Genomic DNA, 17,374 nt, shown 5'->3' on the forward strand with positions numbered 1-17,374 from the left:
AGAATTTTTTGATGTACTGCTTTTAAAAATATATATAAAATTTAAACAATTAACTTTTGAATTTGTCATATGGGTTTTCATTAAATTTAATTTTTCATACAAACTATTTTGTTAATAAATTTTAAATATTTCTCAAAATTTTGATGTGCTCAGAGGCAAGAGTTAAGGTTTAAATAGTCCATAGTTTAAATTGAAACAATTAACTTTTGAAATTGTCATATAAGTTTTTCATTAAATTTATTTTTTCATACAACAAATTTTGTTAATCAATTTTAAATATTTCTCAAGATTTTGAACTGCTCTGAGACAAGGATTAAATTTTAAATAGTTTATGGTTTAAATTTAAATTATTAACTTTTGAAATTGTCATATGGGTTTTTCATTAAATTTATTTTTTAATACAAGCAATTTTATTAATAAATTTTAAAATTTATCAAGATTTTGATCTGCTCTGAGGCAAGGGTTTCAGATTAAATATGCAACTTAATTGTTAATTTATGACTGGATCGAGCATATTTTTTTCTTATTACTTTTTTCGTTGTGGTCTAAGCTATATTAGAGTTTTTATGTTATTAATTAAATTTCTGAAAAAAGTTTGAAAGAAAATATGGAATAAAAATTTGTAGAATAAGTTGAAGGTTGATTTTGTTATATTAATCAATATTTTCTGTTTATTTGATAATATAAATTTTGAAAATAGTGCGATTTTGCGTTCTTTGCAATTTCTTCCCGTCAAAAACATACATTTCGGTTCAATGAACAATTTAAATATCATGCAAACTTACTACTTAGCAGGGCAGTTTTTATTTTAATGATACAAATCTACAATTACATGGGGCACACCATTCATACTTCAAATCAACAAATATCTACTTTTCAAAAAAAAAAAAATTGTTAAACTAGAGTGTGGAATGTCGTGAATAACGAAATTCTGTGATCCTTTTTTCGTATTCCTTCTCCTTTGACATGCAAATGTCGTGCAATGATTGATTTAGTTCATTTGATAGGGCACACTCGAAATACACCTTGGACTAGTTGACAATCGGTGTTTGATTAAAAAATGAATTATGGTAAAAAATATAATTGCAAAAGTGTACTTGTTTTAATGCAATTGTACTTTTTGATTATTTTTCATTCAGGGCGATTTCACATGATAACATGCGGATAGAAAAAAATTGTTTCTAAATCCTTGATTTCCGAGCGGGTTCCAAAAGTTGTTTAATATAATCCATATTATTTAAATTAATTATGCTTTCTAAGTAGAGTTTTTGTTGAGGTGAAAAAGCTAGTGTCATGAGCGGGATTCGAACTCACGACCTTCGGCTCATTACGCCGCTGCTTTAACCACTCACGAAAGCTCTTTTTCACCTCAACCATGACCTCAGATAAAAAGTATAATTAGTTTAATATAATATTGTCTTCTGTGACAAGTTAAAGTTATGTGTTAGGGATGATAACATTCCTCATCGTTGTTGCAAAGGGATTTTAAATCAACACAAGTACCTTGTAGGAAGAGGACACAGTGGCGAAACCACCTCCTTTCTTGCCTCGTCCACCTAGATTACAACAAAAATCCCATTTCTGAAAAATCTGTTACACTAACGCTCACAACCAATCATTCGCCCATTCGTACACAGGGGGGAAAGGCCTGAAATTTTTTTAATTTTTAATTTTTACGATTTTGGTTTCTTTTATGTACCTTATATAAGGCCGAGACAGTCATGAAAGCTGATCCTTTTGTTCTTTTTCCACCTGAAATCAATCGGCTTTTAAATCAACACGTTCGGCAGTTGCGAGCACCTTTAAGTGTCGACCTAAGCGCAATTGTTAAAACATTAAGCTTGTTTAATGTATTTTAAGTTTTATTAAAAGCGAAACTTTTTTTTTGTTTAAGACAGAGCCAATCCAGCTCAGCGTTGAGGTCGAAGCTTGGCCGTTAACAAACAGTTAAAACAGATTTTTTTTAAACCACCGATTGTTAATTCATAGAAGCTCGTGGTAAAACGTTAATTTGTTTTGAATAAACATATACACAAAAAGAAAAAAAGTTTTGATAGAACATAAAATAAAAATAAGGAGACATTATGAAATATTCCGCAAGAGTAGACGTCTTGGCTAAAGCGCTTTAGAATTGGTTAAAAAAAGCTTTTCTTTAAACCTAAAGTTATTCACTTTACATTTTTTTCACGCTTGCTAGAACTGCTTAAAGCTGAGGGATTACAAACACACTAGACCACACATCACACTCTCTGAAATAAAATGACATTATAACAAAAACAATAGCATTAAAAAAATTATACATAAATTTTATTTTTTTCCTTGGCTTATTTATTTTGTTAAAATTTAAGAACTGATGTAAGCCTTATTAAAATATTATTGAATAAAAATTATGAATTAAGCAAAATTATATATTAACAATGACAACAAAATTATGTATATATTATAAAATTTTATTAAATCCATTATATTTAGTGATCTATTGACCAAAATACTTCTTTCAATTAATTAATTTTTTATAGGTTTTTGGTTGAAATGAAAAAGTTAGAGTCAGCAGCGGGATTCGAACCTACGACCTTCGGCTCAATACGACGTTGCTCGGCGTATTGAGCCGAAGGTCGTGGGTTCGAATCCCGCTCTTGACACTAACTTTTTCATTTCAACCAAAACCAATAAAATTTTATATTGAAAAATGTATTTCGAATTTAAATTCAAAATAAGTCTGATGTAAATTGAATATTGCATGTATGTTGCAAATTATAAATAAAGTTTCAATACCCTTGCCACCGCTGGGGTCAGCACCGCCAGATTGTCCGGGATGATCAGCGAAGATTTCACAGAGAAGTTTGTTAGTACCCTTCTTGTACTGGTCGACGACAGTGTCGTTCAAAGGATCCTTGTTCTTTTCCAGCCATCCTGTGATGTTGTAAGACACCTGTCAATTTTTCCGTTTTGATTAGTCGTTCCCGCGATGGAATATTTCCAATCCAAGCATTCGATACTCACAACACCGGCGTAATGGCCGATGGCGAAGTGGGCGGCTTGGCAGCCTGGCTTTGGAGGCTTAGGCTTCTGGAAATTGGGGGACTTGCCCAAGTGATTGGTGTTCAACTTGTCCTCAAAGGTCTTGTCAGTGGCCTTCGGGAACATAGACTCTTCTTCAAGGATGGACAAGATACCCATGGGCTGTAATAAAGTAAAGATGAGCAAGAAAAGAAAATCGAGTGGAATCATTTGTGTCCGTGTAAATGTGTTACTAAAATCGTTTATTTAACAATCTACTCAAATAATTAAAATACTTTTCAAACAAAAGTGTGAAAAAAGCTGCTTGTACGATACTTAATATACTTCAATTTAATTTTGGTAATTTTTTTAAAATGATCAATTGCTTCTACTGTCTTTTAAGTTGTACTTTAAGGTAAATTAAAAGTGTTTTTTTTTTTGGGAGTGGGGGTGGAATTTCAAATGCTCAAATATTCAAAAAGCTTTACGTTACCTTCTGCTGTAGAGCTCCTATAAGCGCAAATATTACTGGCGACAATAAAACGCACACAGTTAAAATAATTAGATAGTACAAACCAAAAAACAAACTCATACAACAAATATTGGTGAATTAAATTAATTTTTGTTGTACGAGTTTGACTCTGTTAATAGAAGGTGTTCACCTTCTCTATAAGCTCGATGCATGCCGCGAGATCCATCCCGAAATCTATGAACGCCCATTCGATACCCTGACTCGTGTACTCTTCCTGTTCCAGTACGAACATGTGGTGGTTGAAGAACTGTTGGAGCTTCTCGTTCGTGAAGTTAATGCAAAGTTGTTCGAAACTGTTGAACTGGCAAGCAAAAGCACAACACATAGAAAGAAAACACAACAGCCGCCGTCGGCACGGGCTTCCGACCGTGGAAACGCCCCCGCCCCGGCAATTCAACTTCTACCTTTTCTATTAACTCAATGCAGGCGGCCAGATCCATGCCGAAATCGATAAAGGCCCACTCGATCCCTTCTCGGGTGTACTCTTCCTGTTCGAGTACGAACATGTGGTGGTTGAAAAACTGTTGCAGCTTCTCATTCGTAAAATTGATGCAGAGCTGCTCGAATCCGTTGAACTAATACGGTGTCATGGAAATACAAGAAAAAATCAACAACGGGCTGACACTCATGTCAGTTTCCTTGTCTGTACTAATGTCTAATTTTATAGGTTTTATTAAGAAGAAACTTCAATTGTCTCAGAAACTGTTTAATCATAGGTGTTAGGCATGGTTAGGGATGGTTAGAGATGGTTAGGGATGGTTAGAGATCCTTAGGGATGGTTAGGGATGAATGGTTAGGGCAAGTGTTGGGAGTTTTAAAAAAATAGCATGCTGTTAGGATTAAGTTATTACCACATGAGTAATAATATTGAAACATTATATTGACCGTCCTATTAGTTTTCACGGTTTACCTTTTGACTTTTGGCTTTCGACTCGGGGATCATTGACTCAATTGAAAACCGTGATGTGTATGTCATCAGGTCGGAGTAATCAAGGTCTCGGTGTTAATTGTACCTTTTCAATAAGTTCGATACAGGCCAACAAGTCCATTCCGAAATCAATGAAAGCCCAGTCAATTCCTTCCCTCTTGTATTCTTCTTGTTCCAAGACGAACATGTGATGGTTGAAAAACTGTTGTAGCTTTTCGTTGGTGAAGTTAATACAGAGTTGTTCAAATCCGTTGTACTGTTCAAGAGAAATCATGATTAAACCGGTTTTTCGTGTTAAAAGGCTAGGTTATAAAAGTTAAACGTTAATCCGCTCTATACGGGATACACGGACATTCAAAGCCCTTTTTTGCGTGTACCCTTTCGATATGTCTGATGAAGACGAGTTCATGACTTTTTTTACATTCAACCTGTTCCAGATTTCTGGAGTTTTTCGTTAATAAAGTTAATCAGCTGTTTCAAAACTTATTATAATGTTAGCAAAAGTTTATCATATTATTTTTAATTAATCAAGGTTAAAGTTTTTTCTAAATTTGGGTTAAGCATTTTTTTTTCTTTTTGACAATTGCCAGTTTCGTCTGGAAGTTTCCTTAAAATAAAAATCATTACAAATTTTGTCACATAAAAATATTGAGTTTTTTCAACCATTCTGATGCTGTTCATCAACATAAGAAATAAAACACAATAAAAAAGATTAAAGGAGAAAGGATGCGGCTAATTTAATGTTTACAATTTTTGTTAAAAAAAAAGTTTTAAATGTGTGAAAATACAGAAGACATAATCAAATTTTTTTCCCTATCTAATAGATTTATGATGGAATAATATATAATTTGAATTTAATGCCTTCCTTTCCCCTTGTATAAATATATTATTATATTAACATATAAATATTGTGCGTTTCCCAACCATTTTGGTGCTGTTCAACAAAATAACACAACAAAATAAAATTATAAAAAAAGAAGAAAGGATGTAACTAAATTAAAGCTTAAAATTTATGTTTTCTGATAGAAAAATAGGTTTAAAATCTTTTGAAAATATAAAGGAGACATAATCATATTATTATGATGAAATAATATTTATAATTTTTAATCTAATATCTTCCTTTCTCCTTGTATAAATATATTATTATATTAATGTATAGTTTTTCAATCTTCTGGTGCTGTTCATCAACATAACACAACAAAATAAAATTATTTAAAAAAAAAGAAGAAAGGTTAACGTACACCATAAAAATTATATTTCGGTTAGAAAAATAAGCTTAAAGTTTTGAAAATGTAAAGAAAGTCGAAATGTTTTTCAAATCTAATAGAATAATATTTATGCTACCACCATTTCGGTGCTGTTTATGAATATAAAATAGCACAATAAAATTATTTTAAAAAAATAAAGGTTGTGGTAAAATTTAAGACTAAAAATTTATTTTTAATTAAATTTTTCACGTTTTAAACTATTTAAATTTTTTTTGAAAATATATAGGAGATATAATCATACTGTTGTCTAATCTCAAAGTGGATTTAGGACTAAAAAATGTTTATAAGTTTAAAATATAATATTTTCCTTTCTCCTTGTTTTAAGTAATTGATTATTTTGCACTGACACATAAAAATGATACTTTTTTTACTAGTATTTCCAATTGTAATAAGAAATACTAGAAAAAAAATCATACGATGTTTTCCATACTTTGATATAATTTAAGCCTGATTTTAAAACTTACGTCGAAAATTTCGAAACCGGCGATATCCAGTACACCAATGAAGTGCTGCCTCTTTTGTTTTGTGTCAAGAGTTTCGTTACATTTTTTGACCAAGAACTTGAAAAGACGATCGAACATACCCTTCGACATGGCACCGAGTGAGTATGTGACCTGTATTTATAAGAAAAAAAAAATAGTATTAAATAGGTTTGGAAAAAGAATAATTCAGATTGTAGGTTTCCTTACCTGATTGACGTTCCTACCCTGGGTGACGAATTCGTTACCGACCTTTATCCTTGGTTTGACGAAGTTCTTGTATAAGTCGGCGCCTTCAATGCCAAGAAGCCTTCCGACTCTGTCACCTTCCTGCGTGGCAAATCATGATTATAAATGTAAATCATATCGATTTATTTTTGCGTACGACTCACTTCTGTGCCATCGGGCTCGGCTTGCTCTTCACGACCCCTTTGCTTGAACTTCATGCAACCCATGTGCATAACGGCGGCGGTGATCTTGTAGATGTTGTCCTTTTCTTCTTGAGTGAAACCCAAAACGTCGAAAGCTTGCTATATTGTCAAAAAAAAACAATCAACGTCAGTAACACCTTTAAAAATGAAAAGTTAAAACAGGGATATGTTTATGTATTTATTTTTGTATTATTCACAACTGAAAAAAGGAGATATTATTATAATAAAAAGTCATCTTACAAGAAGTTCTTTGAAAAATTAAACGAAGGTTAAAATATGGTTTTACTCAAAAGGAACATGATAGAGGAAACGGACGTTAAAAAAGTTATTTTTTAAAAAATGAAAGGTTCTTATGGCAGAAGAAAAGTTAAAAAAAAATTATATTTGTTTCAAAACGAACGCTATTTGAAAATTATTATTTTTTTAATTGTTTAAATATCATGGATAAAAAGCTTCAAAAATCAAAAATACGTCTATCAAAAAAAGAAAATGTGTAAAAATTTATATTAAAAAAATATGCATTATATATTAAAAAATATCAAAACACAAAAAGCGGCTTTTATGGTTTAAAAAAAAGCCATAAAAATATTTTTGTACATACTCACCGTTTTCTCCTTCAAAAAAATTTCTTGGGTCCAAAAAATATGGTACATTGTTTTAAAATAGATGAAAAATGTTAACAATATTATCGTTAATATCGTTATAAAAATTATGAAAGGTTTTATTATTGTTTTTTAGTAAAAGCTAATTGTAAAAAAATATTTTTGTTTAAGCATATGCTTATGCAAAGAAAAAAAGACGGCGAACCTCCATACTGTTATTTGTTTAAGTCGATGACACGGTCTTCCTTTCATTTGGACTCCCGAAAAAATAATCATGGATAAAAAAAAAATCACCTTGGGGCTGAAATCTTATGGAAGTTTATCAAGGATTGTATTGGGGAGGAAATTGAATTTTGGATTTTTCTTTTTTCAGAAAAAAAGAAATAAACAAGGTCTTACATCGGTTAGGGTCATTTCTTCGGCGTCATCAACTCCAGCGATAGAGATTTTACCCTGGGATACATAGTTGTACTCGTAGATGTCATCGCTAAGCAAGCACATCTCTGTTGAAGAAGTTAAGTATGAAATTAATTTGTTATATAATTAATATGAAAGCCTTCTCTGAAAGAAATCGGTTTATTAAAAAAATTATTGCCAACAGTATAAATGCGATAGTTACTCTGTTACTTTATGAATTATTCCTGAAACATGAAATTATTAAATAATTAAAAAAGCAATTATGTACGTTAAAAATGTTGCTTTAGCATGTATTTTTAACCAATAGAATAATGAAGTTTTGTTAAGATTTAAAAGATGGATTTTTTTGTAGTTTTGATGTTGACTTACGTCAGTGAGAAGTGATTCTTCAGTCGTTCACCCCGTGTTTTTACCCTTATTAATAAAGTTATAGTCCTCCGGCCTGTTATCGAACAAAGTCATTTCGGCGGAAATTATGCTTGGATTAAGTAAAACTTACACAGAGTGATATCGGTTAGGAAAATTAGAACTGCAAGGAGGAAAGTTCGCCCTTAGGGATAAGGGCGTGGTTAGGCGAAGTACGGACTTTGTGTTAAGAAGACTTCGTCTAATACGAAAGGTTTCCAAGACCCTTTTTTTTTACAACTTACATCGGTAATAAGCAACTCCTCTCCGTCATCCACACCATTGATTGTCGTTTTCCCTTGTGAGACGAAGTAGTAGTCGTTGACGTTATTTGACAGCAGGCACATTGCTAGAGATAAGGTAACACACACAAGCATTGTAAGTAGGCATATTTAAAAACCAGTTCTAGTGGCTTTTTCATCTGTCCCTTTTGCCTTGGAGACAACTAACTACTTTGTTTTGTTTTTTTCTAAACTATTTGTTCGTCTAACAGTGGTTCCTGAACACTTGACGAATAGGCCGTTAGTTTACGTTTGCAAAAAAAAAAAAAAAAAAAACTGTAGGCCTTAGGACCTGTTAAAGCTATTTGAGCTGGAAAATAGTTCAAATCGCAAAACACAAATTTTAAAGAAAATTGATATTTGTTAAAGTCAGATCGCGTTGTTGTTTCGCCCTTACATCGGTAAGCTGCATTTCTTCGCAATCGTCAACTCCTTGAATTGTCGTTTTTCCCTGGGATACGTAGTAGTAGTCGTGAATGTCGTTGGAGAGAAGACACATGTCTAAAATTCACCCAAAATACGTTTAACACAAGGAAAAACAGGATCATGCATTACGGCCTTTACATATAAAAAAACTCAAATTCACCCTTTTTTAACAACAGTGATTAAAACATAAAGATTAACGAATTTGTAATATGTCAGTAAGTGGTAGTCTTTGAACGAGTCTCCTATGAGAATAAACCCTAAATTCGGCTTTATCGCCATATACTGTTGGTCGAAATAAAACAGAATAATTCATAACTTCAAAAAGTTGACTTTATGAAATAATTTACCCTTCAGCCCCTTGACAGCGCCGGACATTATCTGGTAGAAAATGTGGTAAGACCTCTCGAGGGTCTGTTGAGAGATGACACGGGCCTTCTCCAGCAGATCTGCAAAACTCAAGTTTCAGTATTCCGCCTCTTAAGATTGAGGATGTGTATTTAAAAACTTACAGGTTTCGATATCAGCTCCGGCAAGTTTTCCAGATGGGCCGAAGTGAATACGGATAAATTTACCCTGGGCGATTGATACAATTAGATATTTATCTTTTTATTTGATACAAGTCTGTACTTACGAAACGGGAGGAGTTGTCGTTACGCACTGTCTTGGCGTTACCGAACGCTTCCAGTACAGGGTTAGTTTGTACGACTTGATCTTCAAGAGTTCCCTTAAAAATTGGAGTGATAAAAAAATCAGTAATTAACAGAAAAATACTTTTTTTTATATAAATTATCTTTACCTTCTTTTCAGCGGCCTCGTCTTTCTTACCACTGGCACCAACAGTGGCGAAGTACGCAATTACTTTCTTCGTGTTTTCAGTTTTTCCGGCACCAGACTCTCCTCTGCAGGCAAAAATTGATATTTTTCAATAAATTGTATGCATGTAGGTAAAGTAAAATTCTTAAAGCTCTAAATACTTACGTGATCAACATGGACTGATTTTCTTTGTCTGTGGGAAAAATAAAAAAAAACTCATGTAACTAATATAATCTATAAAATGACCAATAAAAGACCAACTGACAAAAAACACAAAAACTTAACAAATTCTGAATATTAATAATTAAAAATACACTTTTGGACAGAACTTCAATATAATTATTAGTTTCTCTTTGTAGTTTCTCTTATCTTGTAATAATCATCTCTAGTCAAATTTAACCCTTTTCGGACGAAAAACCTCTAAAAATAAGCGACGCGAAGTTACAAAAACAGACTACACGGACATTTAAACATTGTGCAGTTCATAGAAAAAAACACATTAATATGAAGTGTAATAGATTGTTAGCGAAAATTGTTTCAATCCACGTAGCTGATTATAACAGCAACTTCAATACGAAATTGATATATTTTAGGAAAATTAGTTTTGACATTACGTGGAAGAAACTAAATTTAAACACACTTTGATGACAGATGTTTCTAAGAAATAGTAAACATAACCAAAAAGACATCTTGGTTAAAAAAAATTTCTCGAACATACACATTTATGATTAAGACGGGGTCGAGCTTAAGTTTTGTTCTTTGTGATATTTTCTGAAAATTTTTGTGATTTGTCTCTCACTGTCTATTCATGGGCACTGTCCGAGTTTACAAATAATATAGATCAATAATTTGCATGTCTAATTGACGATATTAATTATCTCAATTAATTATTCTTTTTATGTAAGGGTCTTGGTTGAATGAAAATGTTAGGGTTACGAACGGGATTCGAACCCACGACCTTCGGCTCAATACAACGCTGGTCAAAGTGGTTAGAGCAGTGACGTATCGAGCCGAAGGTCGTGGGTTCGCACCTCGCTCGTGACACTAACTTTTTCATATCAACCAAGACCTTACATAAAAAGAATAATTAATTTTTTACAATTAATTAATACAGAGGCTTAAGTTATTCGCTTTTTTTAGGGTTGTTTTACTGTATAGGGTATTGATAGTTTTCATTAATGTAAAAAAAATTAAATTTGAAAACCAATGCGAATACAAGTACTGATTTTTTTTCAGTGATTTTGTCTTTACTTATAAAAGTTCATGAAAGGTTCCTAGATGATTTTCGTTAATAATAAAATAAGAAATTTTATTCAGCAATGGATTCCATTTATCGGAGATAATAGAAACACGAACTCTAAAAGTGAATAAAAATTTACGGTGATCCAATTTTGAATGCGCATTTTTTGATATTTACATGAATGTTAAATTAAGCAAAAAATTATACATTATATCCATTAATGAATTTTTATTACAATAAATATTACAGTTAATGTTAATATCATTGATGTATTACTGTTAATTAAATTTAATACTCAATTAAGTTAAAGTTAAGTTAAATGGGTTGTATGTCTATTAATGAGCTTTATCACAAAAAATATAACAGTTGATGATATATTCAATCTTTTATTCAAATTTAATATTAAATTAGGTTAAAAAATGGATTGTTTATCCATTAATGAGGGTTTATCTCAATAAACATGGTTGATGATAATTTCTTAGATATATTCCCGTTGGGTCAATTAAGTTACAAAATGGATTTTACATCCATTAATGAAGTTTAAAATCTCAATTATACATTTACGTTACGTGAATTTGAATGTAAATTAACTTAAAAAATAAGTAAATGCCTGTTGAATTCTGCCCAAGTTGATTTTTCTTTAGATTTTTAAACTCGAATTGAAGAATAATATTATAAAAATAAAATTTTTTGGACTAGGTCGAACGGTAATACTCACTTGTAAGCATGTTAACGTAGGCACCGTCAGAAATAGCGAAGATGTGAGGTGGGACTTCGTTCCTCCTCTTGCCTCTGTAAAGTTTGGCACAACGCAAGGTGTAAACGGGGAATCTTTTGTAAGGATTGATGGCAACGCAGAAAAGGCCGGAGTAGGTCTGTAATAAAAGTCAAGATTAAAACATGATAGGTGAAAAAGTCGAAAAGAAATGGCTTTCGTGAAAAATAAAAACTTGTACACCACAAAACAGAAATGGTAAATATGTGAAGAAATATTAAAAAGAAGGAATGGATAATGTAATAAATGGAATGTGATAGTTAAAAAAACAAAGGTTTTTTTAATAAGGTAGATAAGGAAAAAAGACCATGCCAGTATATCGCATGGTAGGTAGAGACAGAACAAATGAGACATACTATGTCCAAATACAGACATGGTGTATCATCTAAAACCATAATCATAAAATACAACATAAAAATACATATTATGGAATGTGATAGATCTTTTTTGGCCACATTGTACGTCAATTGTAAGATTCGTGGCGGCGTCTTGTGCGTGCTAGATGAAAAATAAAGCCTGAGAGTCAGTTTTCAGGCCGGTTCCAATTTCATGCTCCCGACATGCCGCTACCGCAACTTACGTAGATGAGTTTATGATAGTATCTCTGCTTAAGGTTATACAAGACAGACGCGTCATTGAGATAAGTCAAGTTGGACATGTCCTCGCATTTCTCGTACTTGGGTGGGTTCACTTGGCCAACAAGATCTTTTTTGAAGTCTTTGGTCTGTGAATTGAGAGAAACGGTTAGAAAATATGAATAAACAAAGTTTCACTTACGTATATTAGCTTATGATAGTATCTCTGTTTCAGGTTGTACAGGACAGAGGCGTCGTTGAGGTACGTCAGGTCCGCCATATCCTCAACTTTTTCGTATTTCGGTGGATTTACTTGGTAAACTTGCTCCTTCTTAAGATGTCTTTCCTGCTCATCGCATTTTAAATATCTTATTTTGTTTCAATTTTTTTTCCAATAATGAGCTTGAAGCGAGCATTTTTACTTGGCGACATTGTTAATGCGTTTGCAACGTTAAACTAATATTACTTATAAATTAATTTAATTATTAAACCACAACTACAACATATTTTTGAATGTCCTATCAGTGTTTTGTACATACAGGGTACCTTTATTAGAAGAAAAAATTGTACTGAAAATTTATTTAAAAAACATGAACCGAAACCACAAATATTTTCAAACTGTCACTTATTCTACATTATAGTTATGCAATGTTTAAATTAATATTTATTTTATATTTGTATAACTTTTTAAATATGCGATTGAATTTGTGAAAAGTTTAATGACATTTGGGTTATTTTGGAGTAGAATTCATTATGATTATAAACTTATAAAGTCCGCTAAACAATCATTAAAGCCAAAAATGAGGCCAAAACCTACTTCATATCAATACGCTATAAAAATGAGAAATAAATAATTCATGTAATTTTAATGAACACGAAAAATATGCATTAAATTAAGTTTTTTATGTAAAACAGTCTTGGCGCACTATTTTTATTTTTAAGAATAGTCAGATTTGCTTATTTGGCTAATTCATGAATTTAGTCAAAAAAAAGTCCGCCGAAAAATTAATACTGTACTATTTGGGTATTTTCAATATTCATAGTTAAAAAAATACAGTAAATAGTATAAAAAAGGTGTTTTTACTGTTATTTTACGATAACTTGATTTTTACTTTTACAAATGTTAGATTCATAAATTAGACAAAGATTCTAGCGATAGAAATGACAGTGAATGCACTCAATCTTTTATTCGCTTTGATAACCTCATAGTTGACAATTAAATTCTAAAGCTTATTGTTAGTTAAATTTGCGAAAAATAATTTAAAAATGAATTATCTCATTTTATTTAAGATAATCTGGCCGTTGAAATATATTTGTAAATTTTTTTTTAAATTGAAAAAGTCTATTTTAAATATGCAAAAAATAATTGAAAATTTTGATATTAAAAATCTAGGCCAATTTGAAAGAAAATAAGAATTTCTTTTCCTTCGTTCCTTCCTTGACAAATGAAATTTTCAAATCTCTCAATTTTTATTATAAAATTATTATATTAAAATCCAATATTAATTATATCGAGAAAAAAAGTTATTTGACCCAAAAATTGAAATTTCATTAATTTAATTATAGTTAAATCCAATAGATGGATTATCCTTAATAAATGGATATTTTTTATATTTTATACATTATATCAAATTTTTAAATCGATTTGAAATCGATGAATAGATTATTCAACTTTTAGAAAAGGAATACAGTTATTCAAAATGTAAATTCCCAATATTTCAATATTGTTAAATTGAATAAATTGATTATAGATTATATTGTAAGTCAGTTTCAACTTATTTTCATTATAGAAATTTATACATGGAGAATCAACTTTTTAAAGAACCATAAATTTAAAAATGTATTATCTAGGTTCTATCTTCCTAGAAAAAACTACCTACTTAAAATCGTAATTTCATTAATTTAATTGCAATATATACTAATGCTTTCATTATTATTTTTTTAACAAACATTTAGGTTTGTGTTTAAATAAAATTTACTTTATTGTTTTATTACTTATTTATAGGATTAATACTTTAAATTATATTGGTTGTATGTACAAATTTTAGGCTATTTTTTGGTATACTGTATGCAGAAACCTTCGGACATTATGTACATTTCTTAAAAACCAGTTAGTTATGCGGACGACTAGGTCCTGATTTTACCAAGCTGTCTGTTACGGTCTTAGAAATAAAAAACTTAGTATTTAGTAATAATAAATATAATAATGAGGAGGAATGAGGAATCTGTTTCGCACTGATTATATCGTTTACAGTATTTCCTCATAGCTCTCAAGGATTGTTTTTGTATTTACCTCTCCATTAGGAAGACTAACGGTGACGATGTCACCCTTGGTTCCTTTGATCTCACCCTGGACGAAACCTTCGCCCTCGTCTGGAACCCAGCAAGCCTTCTTCGCATCGTAGGGTTTCGTTTGATCTATACGCTTTTGTTCAAGGGACACAAACAGATAGGGGGTTGGGTCGGGGTCATCTCCCCCAGACTGCATCCCTGCGGGACCTTTTGACGCCATTTCAAGTCTGTCCTTGCAACCGGGCTAGAGAAAACGTGGACAGCCCTTCCTGCTGCAAACCACATTTGCATTAGTTCCGTTTCGATTGTTGATTACAAAAAAAAAAAAAAAAAAGAGGTCAGCTTAAAGCGATGCTTAAGAAACAACAAAACCAAATAACCTCAGTTAGATACGCATGCAATTTTTTAAAACAACCCTCCAAGAAAACTCCAATATTTCTGCCTATTTAACCTTATAAATGTAAAAAGGATTATCCGTTGTTATTCTTTTTAAAGAAAAATCAAAAACCTTTACCTAAAGTAAAAGTTTATTCTTGGTTTATTTTATAGCATCCTCGATAAAGAGATGGTTCTTAAAAACAGGCTAACAGTTAAATCTATTTTAAGTATATTATTTTTGCATTGTGCTTTTAAACTCTTTATCACAAATTATTTTTTATGACGACTCTATGAGGTGTATTCGAATAGCACTATGCATAATAAAAAAAGTACCATAATGAAAATCTTAAGGTGGGCGGTATGTTTTACAACAGGGAATATGTTCCAAGGTAAACTGAACTACATTCTATCATTACTTGTTCTAAATCAATTGTTAAACAACTAATGTTCTGAATGATTGACTGTTTTCTGAATGATTTAAAAAATAGATTGACACATAAAAGCAGGATAATTCAATTTATTTTAGTTTTTACCAAGTCCAGTTTTTTCGCGTTTTATCTCAAACTATTTTTTTAAAAGAATCTATAAGGAATATTTGAATAGAAATAGACGTAATAACTGAGCTAATAAAAAAGCTTGAAGGTGGGCGGTATGTTTTACAATAGGAAATATGTTCCAAATTAAACTGAACCAACCTCTATCGCTAATTGATATTTCTTTGTTGTTTCAAACCTATATTTAAACTACACCTAGGAGTTCAATTTAAAATTTTGAATAGTAAAAGATCAGTTCATTTATAACACATAATAATTAAATTTATTTCAAGTTTATTATTTTTTACAGCCTAGTTTTTCGCTTTTTATAGCAAACAATTTTTTTAACAATCTATGATGTGCACTAGAATAGAAGTAAACATAATAAATGAAGTAACAAAAGGAAAGCTTAAAAAGCTTAAAGGTGGGCGGTATGTTTTACAGAAAGAAATCCTTTTCTAGTCAAACTGAATTTTCTGTTATCATTTTATTTATTTTTGTTTGAAACTAATCGTCAACTACTTTATGTGTATGAAATATTGGATAATTTTAAAAAAATCGAAAATAAAACCGGAATGTGAATGAAAACATTTGTATAATGACGTCGAGTTTACGTCACGCTCTTAGAATAGAAAGGCCGGAATTTCCTCCACCCCTTATTTTCTTCATGACTAAATTAACTTGTTTTTCTCTTAAGGGATGAAGTATTTTTTCTTTCCGCCTTTTAGCTTATTAAAAAAAAAAATCGGGAGCTCGCGTTTCTTGGCCTACCCTCGATCTAATTCCGTACTTCCTGAATGGGCTCACGCCTGGGCCTATATTGTGGGGGCGATCTATTTATAGGCCGAATTCCTATTGTGACCAGAGAGGTTGAAGCCCAATTGGAAGGGGTTGAGAATGCTGGTATCAAGCGTGCCAAAATATCATTGGATGATTTTTTTAAAATTTAGTTGATAGACTTATATCAGAAATCCATAAAAGGTTACCTTGTAATGTTTAAACTAGAAAGAGGAATATTCAAATTTTAAAAAGAAAAGTGTTAGTCAAAGCAAAATCAAATTCAAAAATGTTAACTTTTTCTATATGGATTACGACACACTTACTATTCACGGTGCCTGGGTACCTATGTAATTAATAAACCTTACAAGCACTCTACAAGTCGGGAAAGTTCAATATTAAAACACTACAATATTAGTATTAAATTTAATTTAATTTCATCTTCTTTCACGTATAGATAAGGCAAAATAAAATTAAGTAAATAAGTATGAAAAGAAATTTGTAGTAAATAAATGTTTATGTTAAATCTCTTTTGTCTTAAGCCTAAGTTAAAAATTGATCGAAAATTTATGAAAATTTTCAAAATTCAAAAATGGTTTTCGATTCGATTTACGATGTAAGAGCCTTTTAAAATCGGATACCTTTTCCAGAGAGAGGACGGTGTCGAATCGAGGGAAGTCACACGACTGGTAGCTTTCTAGCCTCCTGCCCACTATTTAGTTAAAAATAATTCCTCCCACCCCCACTCTTCATTAAATGGGTCAAATTTTTTTCCATTTTTATTATTAATCCGATTGACAGAGCACTATCACAGAGAGCAACAATGTTACAGAGATTTATTTTTATATAAAATTAGATTTATTTTTAAAAACTGTTTTTTTTTTTTTTTGAAAATTTGAACCGATTTTGTTTTCAGCAACCCCCAGTGCTTGTACCCTTCCGGTTTCACAGAACTTACCTTAGGAATTTTCTTTCTCGGAAACACAATAGACAATACCCAGACACCTGCGAATAGAGGTCGTCGTGTAATCCAAGTAATGGGATGAGAGGTAACACTGATATCACACCGAAACGAACACACTTACTTGCCGGAGAGTAGTGACGGTTGCGGGGTGCGGACCTCCCAATATAAACCCGTGCAACGTGATCCTCCTTTGTAACAGGGGATCGGATTGGTGGGTCCGCCAGGCGGCCAGGGATCCCCACTGTGCCAATTTTAGAA

The 17,374-nt window shown here is 31.5% G+C and overlaps 1 protein-coding gene across 35 annotated transcripts in view; it reads right to left on the reverse strand.

Annotated features, from left to right (window-relative positions):
• Positions 1–16,872, reverse strand: part of LOC106664483 (myosin heavy chain, muscle) — a 33,793-nt gene extending 16,921 nt beyond the window's left edge. For 4 of the 35 annotated variants that reach the window (XM_024224703.1, XM_014390204.2, XM_024224707.1 and 1 more), the window contains exons 1-16: positions 16,794–16,872; positions 14,466–14,736; positions 12,375–12,518; positions 11,541–11,697; positions 9,748–9,775; positions 9,401–9,668; positions 9,279–9,342; positions 9,117–9,215; positions 8,308–8,411; positions 6,600–6,737; positions 6,418–6,537; positions 6,193–6,342; positions 4,546–4,716; positions 3,004–3,183; positions 2,776–2,932; positions 1,504–1,556 (exon numbers count right to left, since the gene is read on the reverse strand). In XM_024224703.1, the coding sequence (XP_024080471.1) occupies positions 1,504–1,556; positions 2,776–2,932; positions 3,004–3,183; positions 4,546–4,716; positions 6,193–6,342; positions 6,418–6,537; positions 6,600–6,737; positions 8,308–8,411; positions 9,117–9,215; positions 9,279–9,342; positions 9,401–9,668; positions 9,748–9,775; positions 11,541–11,697; positions 12,375–12,518; positions 14,466–14,684 (2,052 nt within the window). In that variant the 5' untranslated portion in view covers positions 14,685–14,736; positions 16,794–16,872. Of the gene's footprint in view, positions 1–1,503; positions 1,557–1,699; positions 1,753–2,775; positions 2,933–3,003; positions 3,184–3,662; positions 3,834–3,936; positions 4,108–4,545; positions 4,717–6,192; positions 6,343–6,417; positions 6,538–6,599; positions 6,738–7,639; positions 7,744–8,307; positions 8,412–8,740; positions 8,845–9,116; positions 9,216–9,278; positions 9,343–9,400; positions 9,669–9,747; positions 9,776–11,540; positions 11,698–12,177; positions 12,322–12,374; positions 12,519–14,465; positions 14,737–16,793 lie in introns of all 35 variants that reach the window. The other 31 variants (XM_014390227.2, XM_024224712.1, XM_024224718.1 and 28 more) reach the window with 21 other exon arrangements.
• Between the last annotated feature and the right edge of the window lie 502 nt (positions 16,873–17,374).

Source organism: Cimex lectularius, unplaced genomic scaffold, assembly GCF_000648675.2.
Source record: "Cimex lectularius strain Harlan isolate CLEC.00 unplaced genomic scaffold, Clec_2.1 scaffold8, whole genome shotgun sequence".
Lineage (NCBI taxonomy): Eukaryota > Metazoa > Arthropoda > Insecta > Hemiptera > Cimicidae > Cimex > Cimex lectularius.